This window comes from Nerophis lumbriciformis, linkage group LG26 (assembly GCF_033978685.3).
Source record: "Nerophis lumbriciformis linkage group LG26, RoL_Nlum_v2.1, whole genome shotgun sequence".
In the NCBI taxonomy this organism is placed as follows: Eukaryota; Metazoa; Chordata; class Actinopteri; order Syngnathiformes; family Syngnathidae; genus Nerophis; species Nerophis lumbriciformis.
This window is the reverse complement of record NC_084573.2, coordinates 34864801-34890895: the sequence shown is the minus strand read 5'-3', so window position 1 is coordinate 34890895 and position 26095 is coordinate 34864801. Positions and strand designations below refer to the sequence as shown.

The window sequence follows — 26095 nt, the reverse complement described above, 5'->3', positions numbered from 1 at the left end:
CATAAAAATAGAAAACTCACCAGGGATTCCTCTAAGATCATGAATAATGTCTCTCAAAAAAGGACGACGTGGGTGGTTTGTAGCACCCAGGACAAATTTCTCTGCAGCGTAAGATAATTTTAGGGCCTTAAGCTGAGTGTGTGGAGTGGGTGGAAAGATTTTTATAAAAATGTTTTTTTTATAAGTACCGGTTCAGTGAGCGTGGGATCCTTTTCCAAGAACTGGACAACACAGTAGGCCAGCTGAAAGACAAAAAATACACATCATAAAAAGTATCATAAATATATATCAACAATACACCATGTGACTTGTGATATGGTTTAATGGGGACCAATATTGAGATTTCCTCTTCTCTGACCTATATTTGTTGTTACAATGTTGGATACTTGTGTAAAACAGTCAGGTTCATGTATTTGGGCGTGACCTTGCACGCAGCTTTGGATGTCTTTAAACCAGGGGTATTCAACTACACTGTTCTGGGGGCCACATTTCCATACAGTTAAAGACCCTTTACTATTATTTAATTTGTATATTCCTGAGAACTGACATCCCTTGCAGTGATAATTTGTTATTAGTCTATTAGTCTTTAGTTGTAGGGGGGGGGGGGAATAGCTGTAGTAGAGATGCGCGGATAGGCAATTATTTCATCCGCAACCGCATCACAAAAGTCACATCCACCCGCCATCCACCCGAACTAACATTTTATCAAATCCACACCCGCCAGTTGTTATATATCTAATATAGACGATGCAAGGCATTAGTGAGGTTAGAAAGCTTTTGCCTGTTAAAGAAAGGAGACTGATCCAATGCAGCAGAGACATTCAATGCGTGCCACGCATTAATATATCTTGGCCACGCATTAGTGGCTAAGAGATATTCATGCGTGATAATATTATTTATCATTATTATAGTATTATTGTCATTTCCATTAAGAAAGTGTTGACTATTGTTGCCAATGCCCTCAGATCAGGAGTGCGTATCTCACACTTTGTGTGCGCAGTTGCAGCAAGCAGAACGATGCTTTTAAGAAGTTAAAAAAATGTTTTAGAAAGACTAGGCCTATATTTTCGTTAGGTAAAAAAAATGTTCTGAATTTATTTCAATGAATATTAACTTGTTAACGTTATAATGCTCAAATAGGGACGAGGGCGGGGTGCACAGTGAAACAGTGAATAATTTTGCGACAAAGATGAACCTTTATTGATTGATCTGCAGCCATGACAAAATATCAGACAATCTCCATTGTCAACGACAGGCAGGAAAATAAAGATAAACACATAGCCTATGTTGTAGGCATAGGCATAGGCTCATACGTTTTTAAGTTGAAATAAAAAAATTAATAAAAAATGTGCCTCATAAGCCTTATGCTGTCAATCACGCGCACAAACTTAAATTATACAATAACATTTGTATGTCATCCCTATTTATCCATCCATCCATCTTCTTCCGCTTATCCGAGGTCGGGTCGCGGGGGCATCGGCCTAAGCAGGGAAGCCCAGACTTCCCTCTCCCCAGCCACTTCGTCCAGCTCCTCCCGGGGGATCCCGAGGCGTTCCCAGGCCAGCCGGGAGACATAGTCTTCCCAACGTGTCCTGGGTCTTCCTCGTGGCCTCCTACCGGTCGAACATGCCCTAAACACCTCCCTAGGGAGGCGCTCGGGTGGCATCCTGACCAGATGCCCGAACCACCTCATCTGGCTCCTCTCGAAGTGGAGGAGCAGCGGCTTTACTTTGAGCTCCCCCCGGATGACAGAGCTTCTCACCCTATCTCTAAGGGAGAGCCCCGCCACCTGGCGGAGGAAACTCATTTCGGCCGCTTGTACCCGTGATCTTGTCCTTTCGGTCATAACCCAAAGCTCATGACCATAGGTGAGGATGGGAACGTAAATTGAGAGCTTTGCCTTCCGGCTCAGCTCCTTCTTCACCACAACGGATCGATACAGCGTCCGCATTACTGAAGACGCCGCACTGATCCGCCTGTCGATCTCACGATCCACTCTTCCCTCACTCGTGAACAAGACTCCGAGGTACTTGAACTCCTCCACTTGGGGCAAGATCTCCTCCCCAACCCGGAGATGGCACTCCACCCTTTTCCGGGCGAGAACCATGATCCCTATTTAAACAAAAATAAATTAAATAAATAATAATAATAAATTACCTGCAACTTATTGGCCAAGGCAAATAGCTGGTCTTTTTTCCCCTGGTCTTTAGTATTCCCTTTTTTAGTTTGTCGTGTACCACGTTGCCATCTTTTTTTTTTTTTTTTCTGTTGTGTTGTGTTGTGGTGTGCTGCAGTGCCTGATGAATAATTGACTGTTTCAAAGAGTGCTGCTCGTTTTTCGTATGTGGGTAACAACATTTAACTATGTATATATATTTCCGAATTGGTTCAACCGCCACCCGCCTGATCTATTTAAAATCTATTTTCTTCGTCATGTCACCCGCCCGACCCGCGGATTATCCGCGGACTCCGCGGTTGTGTCCGCAAACCGCGCATCTCTAAGCTGTAGGTGTCCACTGCAAAAGAAGCTGACTCTTAGGAGGATAAAATATCAATGCAAGGATCTGCCAGTTCCTAAACCAGGGGTGTCCAAAATATGGCCCTACCCTCATGTTTTGTTGGCCCACAGCATGCCGCCGACACAAAATAAAACCAAAAAAACCTGTAAAAATGTTTAAAAAATAAAAATAAAAATAAAAAAGAGTAAAAAGACTAACATAATGAGGAATAAGCTGATATTTTGATATTACGCTTTCTAACCTCCAATCCAAACGTGACAAAGTTTAGTCTTTAAATGTATATCATGTTTGTTTTATTATTAATTTTTAATAATAAAATTAATTGCATGCAGTACGCAGGCTCAGTGGAAAAGGTTTGGACACCCCTGTCCAAACTCAGAGTACCGCTGTTTTATTTGCATATTTAAAACACTTCCCTGTAGTCGTTTTTTTGTTTGATTGATTGAGACTTGTATTAGTAGATTGCACAGTGAAGTACATATTCCGTACAATTGACCACTAAATGGTAACACCCCAATAAGTTTTTCAACTTGTTTAAGACGGGGTCCAAATCATGGTGGTTCTTTGGTCAATATTTTGCATAGATTAGGTTTTACAGACCATCTTCAATCCGGTTTCTGACGGTCTCTTCGGGATGCGCCGCTTTGTGCGTGGTCTTTATTTACGTGGTTCCACTTTGACTGCGTCTTCTACCCGTCATCTTTGTTGTAGTTTTAAGTGCTGCCGTATAGAGTCCGACAGATATACAAGGTTTCTGCAGGTATCAGCAAGTCTAATTTATTGCTTTTTAATGCTTCCTAAATAATTAAATGCCCATGTCCTACTGCAGATAATTATACATAGTCAAAAGCTTACAATTGTCTGTATAGACACAATTGTAAGCATTTGACAATGATAATCTTAAATGATTGAAATATTTCTGTCTGGTTTATTAGAATTGGCTCACAATGTGAGTTTTTATTTCTATTTTCATTTATTTTATACAGTAGAAGTTGCTTTGTTGGTCACGCTAAACGAAACTTGACACCGTTAAGTGCTGCCTGCCTTTAATCGCCGACTTGTGATTAACTAATAGCATGTGTGATTTCACAACGTTGATGCCCATTGAGCAAAGTTCGAAGTTCTTTTTGCACACACTGCAGAATGCCTCTCTGGGTTTACCATGGACAGGCTTTAATCAGCGTTTACGAATGATGACGACGAAAACAAAAAGCTCATGAAAACTTCCCACATCCTGTAAGACATTATAAAGAACATTTCTATCAAAGAAAAAACTAAAACATTTTTAATAGGATGCTTTTGTATTAACATTATAAAAAAAACATTTCCATCAAAGACAAACATTTTTAATATGTTTTTGTATTGACATTACCAAAACCATTTCCATCAAAGACAAAACTAAAGAAATTGTAATACGACGCTTTTGTTACATTTTCTCTTGTTTTTCCTTAGAACGGCGTGGCTCGGTTTGTTAATCGGCCGTGCCAGCAACTTGAGGGTTCCAGGTTCAATCCCCGCTTCCGCCATCCAAGTCACTGCTGTTGTGTCCTTGGGCAAGATACTTTAACCACCTGCTCCCAGTGTTACCCACACTGGTTTGAATGTAACTTAGGTAATGGGTTTCACTATGTAAAGCGCTTTAAGTCACTAGAGATCAGTGACGTGCAGTCACTAGAGGCAGGTGAGGCCCCGCCTCACCTGCCATCATGGAAAGAAAAAAAATGTAAAAAGAAAAAAAATTAATTAAATTGTTATATGTATGCAGTGATTATACTATAAAGTTATTTTCCATTTAACTTCACCAGTTTTAGATTATTTTTATTCAAAATCGCTGAATTTTCACATTTGCCGTTCAAATACTGAGAAGAGACGGTGCGGTGAACAGCAGCCAGTTGAGGCACGTCACTCAGTGCCTCAACATGGACGGACTCGGCTAACTGCTGGCCTGCTGTGCAGTGAGACTGTATTGCTATATGAATTATATTACACATTTCCATAGTTTAGTTAGCTGAGGTATATAATGTACAGTGTATTTTGTCAACAACTGTATGTGTGTAACGTATTTCTTGTGCTGAGCGATCATAAAATGGCTGCAAAAGACGCACTGGCTGAGGCTCCAGTAGCCCCGCCTCCTGCACCCCCGCCGTAGAATTGTTATATCAACTAAAGCCCACACTTAAACTTTCCACGTGCAAGATTGAATCTATTTAAAAAAGTTATTTCATAAGAAGCCAAAAAGTGCAAAAACAATACTGTTGGTGTTGGAGGAGTTGTGAATGACTGCAGGGCCACAACATTAGGTACACCTGCAGACTGCAGGTGTATCTAATTCACAACTCCTCCAACATGAACATTATTGTTTTTGCACTTTTTGGCTTCTTATTAAATAACTTTTGTAACCTATTTTTATGGGCTTTCCTATTTGTGATGTTAAGTTCCTGTTATGCGCTGTTATACATTATATGCCTTGAGCTCTTATTTTGAAGGCGCCAAGAGCGGAAGTGATGACATGTTGTAGTGGAGCGGAGGTTTTTGAAAGAAGGTAAATAAAGTGGTCCTCGTGTAAACTGGAGCCTCCGTGTTTGTTATTTTGTAGTTTCATACAGTATAGGCGACATTTATAAACCCTCGGTTACACTTTTTTAAATAGATTCAATCTTGCACGTGGAAAGTTTAAGTGAGGGCTTTAGTTGATATAACACACCTGTTCATTAATCCAGCACAACAGCGGCGAAAATACTTTATTTATAAGTAAAGGTAAGACCATAATAACGTTTTTTTTATTAAATGTGCTTTTTTGTGTGCTACTGTTTGTATGTGTAAAGTTAAAGTTAAGTTAAAGTAGCAATGATTGTCACACACACACTAGGTGTAATGAAATTTGTCCTCTGCATTTGACCCATCCCCTTGATCACCCCCTGGGAGGTGAGGGGAGCAGTGGGCAGCAGCGGCGCCGCGCCCGGAAATAATTTTTGGTGATTTAACCCCCAATTCCAAGCCTTGATGCTGAGTGCCAAGCAGGGAAAAATGCTGGTATGAGCTTTTAAACATAACCCGTTAACTGCTGCCAATCAAATGGTGAATAAGATACTCTTTAGGGTTCATATGTTTGTAAATCTGACTGTGATGAAGTCAGTGCCTCACCAGTCATGAACCTCACCGCACGTCACTGATATATATATATATATAAATATAATTCACTTCACTTTACTCCCTTGCACATGTTTCATATTTATTTTTTCCTTTTGGTAGTTTTGTTTCAATTTCTTAATTACGGTTTGAAAATTATAGAGAAAATTAATTTTTACTTATATGTTCTGATTAATATAATTTTGTGTCTCATATTGTTTTTGAAATAAAGTTAGGGGGTACTTATTAGGGCTGCTTTGGGTGTGCCACGATTCGATTCAATATGTTTGTATAGTATTGTTCTTGTATTGTATTGTTTATGTTAAATGTGGAATGAGTGAGAGAGGTTGGGATATTATAAGCATCTGCTTCAGCCAACCCCTTTTCAAGCCTTGCATAAATGTCCCTGCCAAAATGCAAAAAAGAAATGTGTGTTGTTGTATTGTGCAGGTTTGAAATAAATACTTCAATTCAACTCAATTCTTGGGGTCACGATTCGATTATAAATCGATTTTTTCGATTCAACGCCATTCTCGATTCAAAAGGATTCTCTATTCATTCAATACAGAGGATTTCAGCAGGATCTACCCCAGTCTGCTGACATGCAAGCAGAGTAGTAGATTTTTGTATCAATCAATCAATCAATGTTTATTTATATAGCCCTAAATCACAAGTGTCTCAAAGGGCTGCACAAGCCACAACGACATCCTCGGTACAGAGCCCACATAATTATTGTAAAAATTATTATTATTATTATTATTATTATTATTGTAAAAAGCTTTCATAATTGTAAAGGACAATGTTTTATCAACTGATTGCAACAATGTAAATTTGTTTTAACTATTAAATGAACCAAAAATATGACTAATTTCATCTTTGTGAAAATATTGGACACAGTGTGTTGTCAAGCTTATGAGATGCGATGCAAGTGTAAGCCACTATTGTTCTTTTATTTTTATTTTTGTAAATGTCTAATGATAATGTCAATGAGGGATTTTTAATCACTGCTATGTTGAAATTGTAACTAATATTGATACTGTTGTTGATAATATTCATTTTTATTTCACTACTTTTGGATTGTTCTGTGTGGTGTTTGTGTCTCCTCTCAATTGCTCTGTTTATTGCTGTTCTGAGTGTTGCTGGGTCGGGTTTGGCTTTGGAATTGGATTGCATTGTTATGGTATTGCGGTGTATTGTTTTGTTGGACTGATTAATAAAAAAATTTAAAAATAAAAAAAATTTAAAAAATCGATTTTTGAAAAATGAGAATCGATACTGAATCGTACAACGTGAGAATGGCGATTTGAATTCGAATCGATTTTTTCCCACACCCCTAGTACTTATATGTTCTGATTAATTGAATTTTGTGTCTCATATTGTTTTTGAAATAAAGTTGGGGGGGGAAAAAAGCTGTGATTGGTCAGCTTGTTACGACGTCATTTCCGGGGTTCACACAGCACACCTTTGCGAACGTGTTCTCCTACGGTTTTGAAGCAATGTGTACATTAAAAGTGACCATTGTTTCAAAATATTTAGTTGAAGCACCAACATTAGAGCGAGTGTCGCTACCACTACAACACACAGGAAAACGTGCGGAAGAGAATTGCAGGTCCCGCCTGCTCAAACCAAAACAAATATTGTGGAGGACTGACTCTATTCATGTCATTTTACTGTCGAATAAATGTGCTCAGGTGCTGAGTGCATAGAGTGACACCTCTTGTCTGCAGCTTGAAAGACAAGAGACAAAGAAAGAAACACAAGGACATAGCAATTTATCGATGATGGCAAAGTTATAAAAGTTCATTTCCATTTATCCTTACATGAATAGACTTATTGATTATCGGGTCCCGGCCTATAATTGTATGACATTTTGTAATGCCTCTGGGCATCGAATTCAATGCTTTTTAATGCCATTTAAGGCTTTCATTTTTGCTAAATGTATTTAATGACTTTTAATGCCCCGCGGAAACCCTGATATAAATTCGAAATATGTGCTACTTTGTATTAGAAATGGCAACAGCGGAGGATGCATGTGCATGTACGAATTAGTCTGCCCCATAACAAGTGGATGGAAAAAAATAAGAAGCTTATTGACTATAAAGTCGGTAGGAAAAAGTATTATTTTTAGCTAATTTTGGCATGCACATTATCAGACGTGCAACGTGCAGTGAGATGAATGCAGCTTCTCCAGTTATGGTGTCCCTAATATTGTGACCGATTAATCTATACTGTTTATGTTTATTTTCGACCGTGTCTGCAAAGAAAATAGCAGTGATGTTCATTTTCAAGATATACAGTACAGGCCAAAAGTTTGGACACGCCTTCTCATTCAAAGAGTTTTCTTTATTTTCATGACTATTTATTTACATTGTAGATTGTCACTGAAGGCATCAAAACTATGAACATGTGGCGTTATGTACTTAACAAAAAAAAAGGTGAAATGACTGAAAACATGTTTTATATTCCAGTTTCTTCAAAATAGCTGCTTTGGACACTCCTGGCATTCTCTCGATGAGCTTCAAGAGGTAGTCACCAAATGGTTTTCATTTCACAGGTGTGCCTCATCAGGGTTGATTAGTGAAATTTCTTGCTTTATCATGGGGGTTGGGACCATCAGTTGTGTTGTGAATGAGAAGGTGTGTCCAAACTTTTGGCCTGTACTGTATGTGTGTATATATATATATATATATATATATATATATATATATATATATATATATATATATATACAGTGGGGCAAAAAAGTATTTAGTCAGCCACCGATTGTACAAGTTCTCCCACTTAAAATGATGACAGAGGTCTGTAATTTTCATCATAGGTACACTTCAACTGTGAGAGACAGAAAGTGAAAAAAAAATCCAGGAATTCACATTGTAGGATTTTTAAAGAATTGATTTGTAAATCATGGTGGAAAATAAGTATTTGGTCACTTCAAACAAGGAAGATCTCTGGCTCTCACAGACCTGTAACTTCTTCTTTAAGAAGCTCTTCTGTCCTCCACTTGTTACCTGTGTTAATGGCACCTGTTTGAACTCGTTATCTGTATAAAAGACACCTGTCCACAGCCTCAAACAGTCAGACTCCAAACTCCACTATGGCCAAGACCAAAGAGCTGTCGAAGGACACCAGGAAAATAATTGTAGACCTTTACCAGACTGTGAAGAGTGAATCTACAATAGGCAAGCAGCTTGGTGTGAAAAAATCAACTGTGGGAGCAATTATCAGAAAATGGAAGACATACAAGACCACTGATAATCTCCCTCGATCTGGGGCTCCACGCAAGATCTCATCCCGTGGGTTCAAAATGATCATGAGAACGGTGAGCAAAAATCCCAGAACCACACGGGGGGACCTGGTGAATGACCTGCAGAGAGCTGGGACCAAAGTAACAAAGGCTACCATCAGTAACACACTACGCCGACAGGGAATCAAATCCTGCAGTGCCAGACGTGTCCCCCTGCTTAAGCCAGTGCATGTCCAGGCCCGTCTGAAGTTTGCCAGAGAGCTCATGGATGATACAGCAGAGGATTGGGAGAATGTCATGTGGTCAGATGAAACCAAAATAGAACTTTTTGGTATAAACTCAACTCGTCGTGTTTGGAGGAAGAAGAATACTGAGTTGCATCCCAAGAACACCATACCTACTGTGAAGCATGGGGGTGGAAACATCATGCTTTGGGGCTGTTTTTCTGCTAAGGGGACAGGCCGACTGATCCGTGTTAAGGAAAGAATGAATGGGGCCATGTATCGTGAGATTTTGAGCCAAAACCTCCTTCCATCAGTGAGAGCTTTGAAGATGAAACGTGGCTGGGTCTTCCAGCATGACAATGATCCCAAACACACCGCCCGGGCAACGAAGGAGTGGCTCCGTAAGAAGCATTTGAAAGTCCTGGAGTAGCCTAGCCAGTCTCCAGACCTCAACCCCATAGAAAATCTGTGGAGGGAGTTGAAAGTCCGTGTTGCTCGGCGACAGCCCCAAAACATCACTGCTCTCGAGAAGATCTGCATGGAGGAATGGGCCAAAATACCAGCTACTGTGTGTGCAAACCTGGTAAAGACCTATAGTAATCGTTTGACCTCTGTTATATAACCTTTGTTGGCAATAACAAAGTATTGAGTTGAATTTTTGTTATTGACCAAATACTTATTTTCCACCATAATTTACAAATAAATTCTTTAAAAATCCTACAATGTGAATTCATGGATTTTTTTTTTCAAATTCTGTCTCTCACAGTTGAAGTGTACCTATGATGAAAATTACAGACCTCTGTCATCATTTTAAGTGGGAGAACTTGCACAATTGGTGGCTGACTAAATACTTTTTTGCCCCACTGTATATATATATATATATATATATATATATATATATATATATATATATATATATATATATATGTGTGTCATAGTTTTGATGCCTTCAGTGACAATCTACAATGTAAATAGTCATGAAAATAAAACGCATTGAATGAGAAGGTGTGTCCAAACCTTTGGCCTGTACTGTATATTTAATATTGTACATTTTCAAAATATAGATTCTGATACTTTTATTGAGGGCGGGGTGTGGAGGGTTTCATTTGCTAATTAAAGGAATGCCTCTACACTAACTGTTTGCAGACAGACCCAGAAAGTAGGTTAAACATAACTGTGGAGCGAAATTGCACGCCAAAGCATATACAATATATATCTCGACCACAAGGAAGTGTTTTGAAAGTAGATTAAAATCATTATAGGTCCCATTCAATGTAAGAATTAATAACTAACATGTTTTGCAAGATTCCAAACTTTTTCTGAAATGAATCACCATTTGTACTGCAAAGACACGGGTGTTGTGGGAGATGAAAATACAGATGCATGAGTAGTTATGAGTAAGTCATGTAGGGAAACATTTACAAATAGACAGTGAGTGTACTGTAAATGATTGGAGAAACAATCCTACCTGCGCGTGAAACAGGGCCAGTCCTTTTGCCGTGTGTAACGGGATGAGCACCTTCATTAGAAACTGTTTATGCTCTGCCTTCAAAGGTAGCGCAAAGCCATTGATGATGCTGCAGACAGGAAGCACAACTTACCAGTTATTATGCTTATTGGAAAGTAGGCTATTAAAGAAAGAAACATAGCTTGCTCCACGTGTATATGCATAATAATTAGTGCTGTCAAACATTTTTTAAATCAGATTAATCACTAGTTTGCATTTTGAATTATCACAGTAAATTAATAGTGCCTCATTTCAATTAACTTAAAAAAGACGCCAGTATTTGCAGACAAATACTATTTTTATTGTCAGAATGTCATTCAGGAACATTTTTAAAATGTTTTACTTGAATGCACGTCATTTATTTGCTCAAAACTTGGGATCGGTTTCACCTAAAGTCTAAAGTAAAATTTGCCAGCAAGCACACCAGTGGGAGTCAACCTCAATTGTTTTTGCACTGAAATGCATTGACCTGACCACTGATCATAAAGTAACCTTCCAGGTAACCATCCGCAGTTAAGGTAAAGGAGCACGTGCGGTAGAGATGCGCGGATAGGCAATTATTTCATCCGCAACCGCATCACAAAAGTCGTCAACCATCCGCATCCACCCGAACCAACATTTTATCAAAACCACACTCGCCCGCCATCCGCCAGTTGTTATATATCTAATATAGACGATGCAAGCATATTAGTGAGGTTATAAAGCTTTTGCCTAATAAAGAAAGGAGACTGATCCAATGCAGCAGAGACTGCATTCCACGCATTAATATATCTTGGCCACGCATTAGTGGCTAAGATATATTAATGCGTGATAATATTATTTATCATTATTATAATGTTATTGTCATTTCCATTAAGAAAGTGTTGACTATTGTTGCCAATGCCCTCAGATCAGGAGTGCGTTCCTCACACTTTGTGTGCGCAGTTGCAGCAAGCAGAACGAGGCTTTAAGAAGTTAAAAAAACGTTTTAGAAAGACTCGACCTATATTTTCGTTAGGTAAAAAAAAATTCTGAATTTATTTCAATGAATATTAACTTGTTAACTTTATAATGCTCAAATAGGGACGAGGGCGGGGTGCACAGTGAAGCAGTGAACAATTTCGCGACAGAGATGAACCTTTATTGATTGATCTGCAGCCATGACAAAATATCAGACAATCTCCATTGTCAACGACAGGCAGGAAAATAAAGATAAACACATAGCCTATGTTGTAGGCATAGGCTCATACGTTTTTAAGTTGAAATAAAAAAATAAATAAAAAATGTGCCTCATAAGCCTTAGGCTGTCAATCACGCGCACAAACTTAAATTATACAATAACATATGTATGTCATCTCTATTTAAACAAAAATAAATTAAATAAATAATAATAATAACAAATTACCTGCAACTTATTGGCCAAGGCAAATAGCTGAAGGGGGGAAATCAAACCCATCAGACTGCACTTTATCATCAAACTTGAATTATAATGAAAATAGACGGTCGCGACAAACAAAGCAGGCTAAATATCCTTACATTGTCGCCAATTGGAGATGCGCTTCACTTGAAAGCGAGGCCAAATAATTATTCACACATAGTAGTATATCTCGAATAGAAAAACCCCACAATAAACAACGCAATTGCCTTAATTCCTTTGCATTGTAGTGCGCCCAAACAACACGTAACCATCAAAATTATTCAGCTGACCGAACTCAATATAGGTTAGACATGGGCTTATTTGGTATAGCCTATAGGTAACGTAGACTAATTCGTTTAACATATCCAACCGTATGTCTACTTACTTTTTTTTTTGTTAGCACTATGCAGGAATAAAATGGCATCTACAGTGCCAGGATTCATGCGAGAGCGCCTGGCCTCTAAAATGCGCCCTGCTGCGCTGAAGGAGCGCTCACTTGCGCCACTTGTTGCTGTGACGCGGTGCCTGATTAATAATTGACTGTTTTAAAGAGTGCTGCTCGTTTTTCATATGTGGGTAACAACATTTAACTATGTATATATATTTCCGAATTGGTTCAACCGCCAACCGCCCGCATCTATTTAAAATCTATTTTTACCCGCCCGACCCGCGGTTTATCCGTGGTTGTGTTTGCAAACCGCACATCTCTAACGTGCGGTCAAAATTAACTGCGCAATTAAGCTACAACTAATGCAATCAGTTTTTTATTATTAATCACATTTTCCATGTTTTGCTTTGACAGCCCTATTAATAATAACAATAAATCACCACTCACCTTCCCAGGATTTCTAAGAGTTCAGCGACGCCATTGAAATGTTCAGTCTCATAGATGAACCTGCAAATGTAACAGGACATTCCAACTCAGAAAAAATGTTCACATTTTAGAAAAACATACAGAAATGTATAGTCACTGTGGCTCAAACAATAAAAAAGTCTCTGGCTAAAAAAGAAAGTGTGTGGACATCCCTGATGATTGACAAATAAATCCTTCCCCTGTTCAGCGTCCCTCTATCAATGTGTTTGTGGTATGTACATACAGTGCCTGACAACTGTGGCACTATATTTATCACGAGAGGCAGATGGTCAAAGTGGGTGCACCCATTTTGCCACCCTTGCCTGTTGGAAAAGACATCAAGGGCCCCCTGTTTCAATAAACTAAATCCCATTGTCACACAGCAACAGGAGCTGTAAAGAATCTAACATGCTGTGGGGAATGGCTGATGCAATTTATCTTCACTTGGCAAGATTGATGTGTTCGAGGTGCAATAATGCAAAGACACGGTTTAGGGAAAACAACAGGAAACACGGACCAGTGTGGCCACACTACCACTACAACATTCGGAAAATGTATTTTTTGTAGTCCCAGTGAGTCCTTTTTCAGTTAGATTTGTGGACCACTGCTGTTGAAAACAAGACATTATTACTTCCTCTCTTCTCCACATACTTCACTGGCTTCTAAACCAAACTATTTTTGGTGCACTATAAATTTCTTATGGTTTCTCCCATTAGGGCCCATAAAGACAGTATTATTCTTAGTATTAACAACAACAAGACATGACTGACCGCAAGAAGATGTTGTTAATCTGCTTCCGGATGAAGGCCCGAAGCCCCAGGAACTTCCCATAAATCCGGTGCAAGATGGTCTTCAGGAAGTCCCTCTCCCTTGGATCCTCACTGTCAAACAGCTCCAGAAGCTATCACAAAAGTGGATAAAAGTCAGGTTCCCTTTCTGGTTAGGTCGAAGAGTTATGACATTTTGTCTAATTCAGGGGTCGGCAACCCGCGGCTCCGGAGCCGCATGTGGCTCTTTGATCACTCTGATGCGGCTCAGCAGCTTATTTGCTGAACCCCCCAATTGTCCCGTGAGACTTCCGGATTTTAGTGCCTGTTGCAGAAAACTCCCGGGATTAATATTCACCGATTTTCACCCTTAAAGTTATATTAAGGGCGTGCCGTGATGGTACGACATTTGGCGCCCTCTACAATCTGTATTGACAACGTGCCAGCCCAACACTTGTTATACAATATACATTTTCTGCTTGCCCACGTACGTGACAGCAAGGCATACTTGGTCAACAGCCACACAGGTTACACTGACGGTGATTATATAAACCAACTTTAACACTCTTACGAATAATGCGCCACACTTTGAACCAAAACCAAACAAGAATGACAAACACATTTCGGGAGAACATCTGCACCTTAACACAACATAAACACAACAGAACAAACACCCAGAATCCCATGCAGCCCTGACTCTTCCGGGCTACATTATACACCCCTGCTACCACCAAACCCCGCCCCCACCCCGTGCGTCGGTTGAGGTGGGCGGGGTTTGGTAGCGGGGGTGTATAATGTATCCCGGAAAAGTTAGGGCTGCATGGGATTCTGGGTATTTGTCCTGTTGTGTTACGGTGCAGATGTTCTCCCGAAATGTGTTTGTCATTCTTGTTTGGTGTGGGTTCACAGTGTGGCGCATTATTAGTAAGAGTGTTAAAGTTTTTTTTATACCGCCACTGTCAGTGTAACCTGTGTGGTTGTTGAGCAAGTATGCCTTGCTGTCACCTACGTGAGCAAGCAGAAGCACCATGCAACATGTGGTTGATCAGGCACGCTGGTTATAGTGGGCGCTATATGCTGTACTATCACGGCACGCATGACGCTGACAAGCGCTATTCATTCAAAACCCGCGTGCCGCACCAGCTAGAAAATTCCGTATAAAGGTGTGGGCAGCGCGTCTGAGACCCCTGGTTTATACATAGCACAAAGCAAAATAAAAATTATATATACAATGTTATTTCATTTCAAATTTCAAAAATTTTTGCGGCTCCCATTGTTTTCTATAATTTGTGAAACTGGTCAAAATGGCTCTTTGACTGGTAAAGGTTGCCGACCCCTGGTCTAATTCCTAGGAGATGTAGCATCATAAACCAAGCGCTACATCTCATATCCTAAAACGAGAAGTATGTGTGCGTCGCACATAAACGCATTGATGACCCATGTCACAGTAATTAGAGCCACCTATAATGAGTCATAACTCACAAGGACATTTTAGGTCACGCTCGGGAATATGGCCCTTACTGCCTGTTTGCATGTCATCGGCACCTCAGCGACAAGGCCGACAGTTTGTATATAAGCTCGCATACATCCAGCACCAGCACACGGCAACGTGTCATCACTAAGGGTGTAACGATACGTGTATTTGTATTGAACCGTTTCGATACGGGGGTTCGGTTCGGAACGGAGGTGCACCAAACGAGTTTCCACACGGACATATTAAGTAGCGCACCGCATGTTGTGTAAACAATGCACACCGAGGCACAACACACGGCATTCTAGAAATGACTGGGCTACTACAAAATGCAAAAAGCCAGAGCTGGAAGACCCTCCTGCCTCGTGAAGATCTCCCGTTTGGGAATATTTCGGCTTCGCGGTGCGATACAACAATGGATAACATCGCTTCAACGAAGATAACACCGCATTTAAGCAGCCTCTCCTCGGCGAGTCAGGCAGGGCTAAAGCAATAACAAATGTATTTATAGCAGCAGATTTAAGACCATATTGCATTAAAAACTAGATTTTGAGACACTTCTATGGTGGAAGAACAATGAGCCCATATATCCTCTTACTGCCAAGTTAGCCAGGCACTACCTCGCCATACCTGCTACCTCCGTGCCCAGTCAAAGGGTATTTTCCACAGCTGGAGACATTTTAACTGTAAGCAGGTCTGCTCTTTCTGCAGACAATGTGGATAAACTGATTTTTCTGGCAAAAAACATGAAAATTGAGTGAAAGTCACCAGGGTTAAAGGCTGGGGGGGGAAGAAAAGTTAATCTGAGGCTGAGTTGACTTGAAACTGTTTAATGTTGCACTTTATTTATTTATATGTGGAAATGTTGCACTTTATATGTAGAAAGGTTTTGTTAAGAAACCAATTCTGAGCCTCATCTTATTTAGTTTTTGTTTGATATATGTTGACTTAGTTTTTGTTTGATATATGTTGACTGCATGAACCCTGGCAATGGACCCTGTGTGTATATGTATGTTATTGTTATGCTTAGCATTCATGACTGCCTGCTGTTGCACTGATCAGCCTAGTGGTGGCTCACATCCATCACACACACACAGCTATTTTAAAGCGATGTTAAAAGGATAAAGCCATTGTTTACAAATGTTGTTAAATAAATAACCAGAAAATTTATATTTTGTTGTTTTCTTACTGTACCGAAAATGAACCGAACCGTGATGTCTAAACCGAGGTACGTACCAAACCGAAATTTTTGTGTACCGTTACACCCTTAGTCATCACGCATGCTTTTGCACTGCTGCGTCCTCTGCGGGTCGTTTGGTCCTAAGTAATGCCAAAGCTAATAATAAATTGTTTTGAGGGCTATATTTCCAGAAAGCTAAGGACTTCTGCCTTCACTAGGAGTCTTATTGTGTATATTCCAGAGAACCAGCTTCCTCTACAGTACACATTTGATTTTGGTTTATTTATTTTATCAGAGTTACAGGAGCACTCTGTTGCTCTTAAAAGGACTTTATGCAAAAATGTTAGTTTTTTTATTTTTTAACTGATCTTGCAGGCCAACAGTTGAATAGCCCAAACGATGAAAAAGAAAGGATCAAAAATGGAATTGACGAACACCACAAACATAACTGAAGATTTTAAACCTGGGGTGTCAAACTCAAATACAGAGTGGGCCAACTTTTAAAACTGAAGAAAGCCGCGGGCCAAGGTTGAACAAATTAACCTTTTTAATAGGGACCCAAACAAGTTTTGCATTAAATATTGAACAAGCAAGGCTTATATAACTTTATAGTGACATGCAAAATCGAGTTTCAAATAATAAAAAAGAATAATAATAAAACCTTACAAATTCAATAGGGTCCTCTGTCCCATTGTAAAAGGAATCCCGAAGGCCATGCGGGCCCTAATAATTAAAAAATATCAATGGCATATCAAATACAATTTAAATAAAAATTGAATGCCTCTTTTCTATTTGCAGCCTTCTGAGGTAATAATCAACATTAACTTTTTCCACAGGCTAATAAATTTGAAAATAAAATAATGAATAAACCAACCATTCAGGACTTTAAACTGCTCAGTTTGCAACACACTGATCTAATCTGATGTGCCCAAGCCTGATACCTGGCATCTTTTCTTGGACGCTAGTTCATTAATAATCAAAAGCTTTGACTGAGGCATCCTTCATTATCGAACAAAGGTGTTCCTCAATCATTATATCTCGTATTCCACAGTCTTGGGGGCGTGCCTTACAGGCACTGCTTTTAACGTCCTCTACGAGCTGTCGTCATGTCTGCTTTTCATCCCTTCTCACAACGTGCCCGCCCAGTCACAAAATATGAGCGTTTTCAGTACGCACACACACACGAATGCAACGCATACCGTATTTTTCGGAGTATAAGTCACACCTGCCGAAAATGCATAATAAAGAAGGAAAAAAACATATATAAATCGCACTGGAGCCCGGCCAAACTATGAAAAAAAACTGCGACTTATAGTCCGAAAAATACGGTACTTCATCAACAGCGATACAGTTTACACTGAGGGTGGCCGTATAAGCAACTTTAACATTGTTAGAAATATACGCCACAATGTGAATACACACCAAACAAGAATGACAAACACATTTTGGGAGAACATCCGCACCGTAACACAACAGAACAAATACCCAGAACCCTTTGCAGCACTGACTCTTCCGGGACGCTACAATATACCCCCCCCCCACACACACACCTTGTAGCGTCCCGGAAGAGTTAGTGCTGCAAAGGGTTCTGGGTAGGGATGTCCCGATCCGATATTTGGATCGGATCGGCTGCCGATATTTGCCAAAAATTGCGTATCGGCAAGGCATGGGAAAATGCCGATCCAGATCCAGTTTAAAAAAAAACTTTGGTCCGTGTTTTCCAACGCACCGATTTAAATAATACATTCCACTTTTCTGCTGCTCCGTAATTTCTGTTCCGCATTTTCCAGCACACCTTCAACACATCCACAGGTCTGTGAATTCTCACGCAGTTGCTTTTAGCTGCTGGCATTACACGACAGGCTCTTCTCACTCTTTCCTGTGTCTCCCTCTCACAGACAGCAAGTGCACCTTCTTACACACGTCACATACTGTCACGTCATACGTCACATACGTATACGTCCTCCCCGAGCAGGGAGGTAGCAGCATGGCTAACGTTAGCTGTGATGATAGCACAGCCGTGCAAGCAACGCTCCCTCTAAGGTGCTCGCCTGTGCAATTGCGCACTGTTTAAGCGTCCTCTGCGCATAGCAAATCTATGCCACGCACAAAATCTAATAAAAAAATAAGCGCATAACAATTTTCGACACACGGACACGACAGAGAAAACAGTTTTCGTCATCATTGTTCAAATATTGTGACGTCTGTCGAGACGCTTATCTCCATTCGGTGCCACACGTCCACACCATCAAAATGCCGAGGCAAAAATTTCTACATCAACACCGTATGAAAAAATTAGTGATTTTTTTAGTTTTGATTTCCTTCTCTGCATGAAAGTTTAAAAGTAGCATATATTAATGCAGTATGAAGAAGAATGTTTTAATGTAGACATGCAAGCCTTGAAAGAACATTTTGAAAATCAAGACTACATTTCCTGCAAATGGGTGCATTTCTACCCTATATTTTAACTTTAGATTTATTCTCATATCAAACTCTTTTGGCTGTCTTTTTGACACTTACATCCGGCGCCCCCCTCCATACCCCGGATTATAAATAATGTAAATAATTCAATGTGATTATCTTGTGTGATGACTGTATTATGATGATAGTATATATCTGATAGTATATATCTGTATCATGAATCAATTTAAGTGGACCCCGACTTAAACAAGTTGAAAAACTTATTTGGGTGTTACCATTTAGTGGTCAATTGTACGGAATATGTACTTCACTGTGCAACCTACTAATAAAAGTCTCAATCAATCAATCAAAACACATAGAATCATCATACTGCTGTGATTATATGCATCAAGTGTTCATTCAAGGCTAAGGCAAAATATCGAGATATATATTGTGTATCGCAATATGGCCTTAAAATATCGCAATATTAAAAAAAGGCCATATCGTCCAGCCCTAGTTCAATGATGCCATTTCTGTTTGTCATGTATAATTTTGTCTATTTTGTGTTTATCCTTGAATAAACAGGTCAGTTTCTTGTTACCAACCATTGTGTATTATTCAAACTCCCCTAATTCAGCTGGCTAGTTGTTATCAAGAGTACTAAAACCCTTTTCAACATGATTCTGACAACTAAGTAGGCTAAATAACTTTAAACTTTAATACATGCTCGGATAGGCCAGTATCGGTCAGTATCGGTATCGGTCAGTATCGGTATCGGATCGGAAATGCAAAAACAATATCGGTATCGGATCGGAAGTGCAAAAACCTGGATCGGGACATCCCTACCTTGGTTACATGAATTACATTCTGGAAAAAAAATTTAAACTGCCAAAAAGGAGAGGACTTAAAGGGGTGCCTTGAGGAACGCCTCAGTTATATTAATCCTAACTTTGGACACCAGTGTTTTGTGTTTGCTAGGAAGGTTGAAATGTCAATGCAATGATCTTCCTACGTGTTTACAGTGGTCCAAGTTCCTCTTTACAACAGGAGCACTGTAGTGTTTTTATCAATTTGCTGCAAAAATGTTTGTCTCCCAAGTTTTGAACCGGACTGAGGGGGACAGTATGGTGTCATTCCCGGTCCGGATTTGGCCCCAAGTCTCCTGTTGAATAGCAGTGTGCTAAAGTAATCATTATTCAATCATAGGATCTGAATGACCAATTACGTGTGTGACTTTTAGGCAGAGGTGCCGTTACCCCTGCAGTGAATATATAGTGGACTTATAATGCTCCCTCTCAATCCCCAACTTCACAATTGGCACCCAAACATCCATACCATCAATTTGCACCCAACCGCAGCCCTCTCATCCTAAAGAGCCAAACAACAGGCAGCTATTTAAAGCTCCCCCACGACACACTCACATCATGGAAAATCAGTCCCGGCACCTCTGATGCAGCCAAGCCAACATTCCAGGCCATTTGATTCATGGGAGTTGCTGCTTGGGAGTGAGGGACGCTAGCTGACAAGACATAGGTCGTTTCTTAATATTTAGACTCGTGTATGGTTTTGTCTAACGTTACTGGCCAGGAGACACTACTTTTTGTAGTAACATGTTGTGCTGACACGTCCCATGACTACGAGCATCATGTTAGAGTGCAGGGATGTGAGCAAAATTGGGGGGTGGGGGGGGGGGGGTGGGGGGGGGATCATTTTTATCCACACAAAGTGCAAACCAAGGATAAAACAATTCAAAATCAACACCACAGTTTCGGTATTGGGTGCATTTCTACAATATATTTTACCTTTAAATTTATTCTCATCTACCAACCATTTGCATGTCCTGTGTAATGTTCCACAGAACGTATAGTGAATAATTTACTAAAATTATTATTGTTGGAAATTCATCCATCCATCCATCTTCTTCCGCTTATCCGAGGTCGGGTCGCGGGGGCAGCAGCCTAAACAGGGAAGCCCAGACTTCCCTCTCCCCAGCCACTTCGTCCAGCTCTTCCCGGGGGATCCCGAGGCGTTCCCAGGCCAGCCGGGAGACATAGTCTTCCCAACGTGTCCTGGGTCTTCCCCGTGGCCTCCTACCGGTTGGACATGCCCTAAACACCTCCCTAGGGAGGAGTTCAGGTGGCATCCTGACCAGATGCCCGAACCACCTCATCTGGCTCCTCTCGATGTGGAGGAGCAGCGGCTTTACTTTGAGTTCCTCCCGGACGCCAGAGCTTCTCACCCTATCTCTAAGGGAGAGCCCGCCACCCTGCGGAGGAAACTAACTCCGGCCGCTTGTACCCGTGATCTTGTCCTTTCGGTCATAACCCAAAGCTCATGACGATAAGTGAGGATGGAAACGTAGATCGACCGGTAAATTGAGAGCTTTGCCTTCCGGCTCAGCTCCTTCTTCACCACAACGGTTCGATACAGCGTCCGCATTACTGAAGACGCCGCACCGATCCGCCTGTCGATCTCACCATCCACTCTTCCCTCACTCGTGAACAAGTGAAGTGAAGTGAATTATATTTATATAGCGCTTTTCTCTAGTGACTCAAAGCGCTTTACATAGTGAAACCCAATATCTAACTTACATTTAAACCAGTGTGGGTGGCACTGGGAGCAGGTCGGTAAAGTGTCTTGCCCAAGGACACAACGGCAGTAACTAGGATGGCGGATGCGGGGATCGAACCTGCAACCCTCAAGTTGCAGGCACGGCCGCTCTACCAACCGAGCTATACCGCCCCAAGACAAGACAACAACAACTCTGAGGTACTTGAACTCCTCCACTTGAAAATGTAATGTACAATTCTATAACATGAATGCAAAGTACTCAGAACACGTTTTCGATTTGGCAGCTCTAACCTGTAGCCACGCCCCCCCGGTTAAAATACTCTTATTTGTATTGTGACCTCCGTTTACAATCCGTCACGTCAAAAAGATACCTTCTCCCTCCATCCATCCATCCATTTTTCTACCGCTTGTCCCTTTTGGGTTCGCGGGGGGTGCTGGAGCCTATCTCAGCTGCATTCGGGCGGAAGGCGGGGTACACCTTGGACAAGTCGCCACCTCATCACAGGGTCAATACAGATAGACAGACAACATTCACACACTAGGGACCATTTAGTGTTGCCAATCAACCTATCCCCAGGTGCATGTCTTTGGAGGTGGGAGGAAGCCGGAGTCACGGGGAGAACATGCAAACTCCACACAGAAAGACCCCGAGCCCGGGATTGAACCCGGGACTACTCAGGACCTTTGTATTGTGAGGTGCATGCACCGTGTTCCACCGTGCTGCCCACCTACTCCCTCACTACTAATAAATACTCTAGTACTACAACTGGTTCGGAACTAACAGTTTTTTGGATTGTAATCACCTAAATATGATTAGCACACTGCAAAAACTGAAATCTAAGTAAGATGAAATATCTCAAATAAGGGTGATATTTGCTTATTTTCTGTGTAATAAGATAATTGTTCTCACTAAGCAGATTTTACTCGTTTTAAGGGTTTTGGTCCTAAATGATCTCCGTAAGATATTACAGCTTGTTGCTGAGATTTGATGACCTATATTGAGTAAAACGTGCTTGAAACTAGAATATCAACTGTTGCAAAGCTGTGTCATCAACACTCAAAACTACTTTTTTAAAGTGATCATTTTGTCAGGTTTGTCACTGACAGTTTAGTTATGTTTTGAGTTTTTCCTCTGTTTGTCTTTATTTCCTGTCGGCGCTCTTATTTTGGTTATTTCCTACTTGTCTCTGTGTCCCCTCAGCTGTGGCTGATTGGCACCTGGCCACACCGGGTGTCAATAAGCCAGCTGCTATTTAAACCTGCCTTCTCCTCCGCTGGATTATTGTCATTCCTACTTGTCGATGCCAGTGTAGCTGTAAGCGGAAGCAGTAAGCTATATATTGTAGTTGTTTGTAGCTTGCTGTCTTTTTGTTCCTTGTCTTCCAGTTCCTGTTTTCCTGGCATCCTGTTTCCTGTTCCTAGTTTGTGTTTTTTCCTTTATTTTATGAACATTAAATTATGTTTTCCCGCACAATGCCTTCTGCCTTCTCTGCATCTTGGGGTTCGTCACCTACAGCTCCTGACACATTTCTTATTTCAAGCATAAAAAAAAAAATCATGACTTTGACACAATTGTGTCTCATAATTAAAACAGATGACTTTGCTGTTTTATTTTCAATGAAACAATAGAAAATACATACTCATATAGTAGTACAGTTGGCACAGTACAGTAAACTGACAGTTAATATTTAAACATTTCACATGTGACATTTCTAACTATTTGGAACAGAAATAGTTCATGGACATTCAGGTAAATTCCTCAAAATTACAATTAAAAAAATTGTGTCCGGGGGCCGGGCTGTATACATGCGCACTAATTGACTGAAAGAGCACACACTTGGCGCGATAATGTCATGTTATCGATGGAAAAATGCATTTTTAGACAATATGATTTGCCTGAGCGGCTAGTAGACCCCGAGAGTAACAAGCGGTTGCCTTGTTGCCTTTCCATTAAGAACAATAAATTTGTTTTTAGTATAAGTTTGCTGGTTTCAAGAAATATAATGCCAAGCGCATATCATTATGTCAAGATAATGGCACTAGCGTTTACTTAATTTAAGAACATTTTTCAACATATTGAGCAGAAAGGTCTCATATTTGTTTTTTCTATCAAGAAACGTGCACTTAGTGAGAATATACTTATTTTAAGGTATTTTGGGGTTCATTGAGGTTAGCTAATTTGACTTGTTTTGGAAAGTCTTGACAAGCCGAATTTTCTTGTTCTATTGGCAGATAATTTTGCTTAGTTCAAGTAAAATACCCCTGATTTTTGTATTTTTTTTCTTGTTTTTGAACACTGACTTTTTGCAGTGCAGCAAAGTGGACAGCCATTAGCGTTGTGGCTCGGAGAGTGAACGGAGGCTAGTAAGTAAAACTAACTAGATGGTTATCTAACTAGCAAGCTTGTTTCGCGACTCCTGATCGTCTTGCCGTCCTGCAACAGCAAATATGCGAGCGTTGTTTAGATCGTATTTTTGACATTTCGTTAAAAAAAAAACGCGGAAGTGATATTTTGACGTGAAAATTATTGTTTAAAGGGGAACATTATCACCAGACCTATGTAAGCGTCAATATATACCTTGATGTTGCAGAAAAAAAGACCATATTTTTTTTAACCGATTTCCGAACTCTAAATGGGTGAATTTTGGCGAATTAAACGCCTTTCTAATATTCGCTCTCAGAGCGATGACGTCACAACGTGACGTCGCATCGGGAAGCAATCCGCCATTTTCTCAAACACCGAGTCAAATCAGCTCTGTTATTTTCCGTTTTTTTCGACTGTTTTCCGTACCTTGGAGACATCATGCCTCGTCGGTGTGTTGTCGGAGGGTGTAACAACACGAACAGGGACGGATTCAAGTTGCACCAGTGGCCCAAAGATGCCAAAGTGGCAAGAAATTGGACGTTTGTTCCGCACACTTTACCGACGAAAGCTATGCTACGACAGAGATGGCACGAATGTGTGGATATCCTGCGACACTCAAAGCAGATGCATTTCCAACGATAAAGTCAAAGAAATCTGCCACCAGACCCCCATTGAATCTGCCGGAGTGTGTGAGCAATTCAGGGACAAAGGACCTCGGTAGCACGGCGAGCAATGGCGGCAGTTTGTTCCCGCAGATGAGCGAGCTAAACTCCCTGGATGTCTTGGCTCACACCGTCCCTTATGCCACCGAAGATGATCAAGAGAAGAATATCGACCCTAGCTTCCCTGGCCTGCTGACATGAGGGTATGTCTACAGAATATATTAATTGATGAAAATTGGGCTGTCTGCACTCTCAAAGTGCATGTTGTTGCCAAATGTATTTCATATGCTGTAAACCTAGTTCATAGTTGTTAGTTTCCTTTAATGCCAAACAAACACATACCAATCTTGGGTTAGAAGGCGATCGCCGATTCGTCCTCGCTTTCTCCCGTGTCGCTGGCTGTCGTGTCGTTTTCGTCGGTTTCGCTTGCATACGGTTCAAACCGATATGGCTCAATAGCTTCAGTTTCTTCTACAATTTCGTTTTCGCTACCTGCCTCCACACTACAACCATCCGTTTCAATACATGCGTAATCTGTTGAATCGCTTAAGCCGCTGAAATCCGAGTCTGAATCCGAGCTAATGTCGCTATAGCTTGCTGTTCTTTCCGCCATGTTTGTTTGTGTTGGCTTCACTATGTGACGTCACAGGAAAATGGACGGGTGTTTATAACGATGGTTAAAATCAGGCACTTTGAAGCTTTTTTTAGAAATATTGCGTGATGGGTAAAATTTTGAAAAAAACTTCGAAAAATAAAATAAGCCACTGGGAACTGATTTTTAATGGTTTTAACCATTCTGAAATTGTGATAATGTTCCCCTACGGATTCCCGCGTTTTTGCAGATATTCACATGCCTGAAAGGGGGATAGCCTATCCATAATGCTCGCTTTGTGGTTTAGTCACACATTATTGCTGACACTTTGCAAACTTTACCTGAAGTACAAACTTCTGATCAATGTAGCGCTTCGCAATGCTGGGCTGGAAGTCCGGATTCTCAAGAAAGCGCAGAAGGAACTCATAGACAAGCTGAAAAGTAGTAGGGGGAAGAAAAAAAAACATTTTACATTATTTAAAGTTACGGCGACACAATTGACTCCTCAGTGGCGAAGAGTCAGAAATGTATCATGATGATGCACTGCAGTCCCCTGGGATGCAGCTGAATGCAGGAATAGAGAAGAAACAAAACTTAGATCCTTACTTGGATATGAGGCCATGAAGCTTCTAGAGTGGGTTCATCCTCCTCTGGGTCAAAATCTGGGTTGTCACTCGGTGCAAGTGTACGGAAAATGTTCGTGGTGATCTGTGGAATAGAATCACACTGTCAACTCAACTCAGTCATTTCTTTTTACCCGCTATTGCTATATACAGCAGATTTCATAGAGTGACAAACAATTAACAAAAAAGAGCAAGTCATTCATTTTGATCTGCCATTAAGTAATGTAATTAATCTATGTTTTAAAATGCTGAGAAAAGCCCTCATCTTGAGTTATTTTCATTTAAAGGGATTAATATAGTCTTTTCTGACTTATAAATGTTACAATGTTTGATACTTGTGTTAAAAAATGCCAAAGCATAAAATCATAAGGGACATGCAGTTTGGCATGGACTTGCAACACATTTTGGATGTACTTATTTGGACATTAGGTCAAGCTCTCACCCAATGGGGAGAACCCACCCCCCGTTTTTCACCAAATACCACCTCAGAAAACACTTGGCTCTCTTGGCGCCCACTAATACACATGTGTAACATGCAGTGACATAAATACTGTTAAAAGCAGCTGTTTTTTATGCAGGTCTGAATCGATTA

The 26095-nt window shown here is 40.6% G+C and overlaps 1 protein-coding gene across 1 annotated transcript in view; it reads right to left on the bottom strand.

The window, feature by feature from the left end:
• The window catches only part of ppp2r5a (protein phosphatase 2, regulatory subunit B', alpha isoform), a 110466-nt gene that overhangs the window by 8887 nt on the left and 75484 nt on the right, over positions 1 to 26095 (bottom strand). Inside the window, exons 3-8 of the mRNA XM_061986988.2 lie at positions 25487 to 25588; positions 25222 to 25314; positions 13643 to 13773; positions 12855 to 12914; positions 10585 to 10693; positions 189 to 242 (exon numbers count right to left, since the gene is read on the bottom strand). Coding sequence (XP_061842972.1) covers positions 189 to 242; positions 10585 to 10693; positions 12855 to 12914; positions 13643 to 13773; positions 25222 to 25314; positions 25487 to 25588 — 549 coding nt within the window. The remainder of the gene's footprint in view (positions 1 to 188; positions 243 to 10584; positions 10694 to 12854; positions 12915 to 13642; positions 13774 to 25221; positions 25315 to 25486; positions 25589 to 26095) is intronic.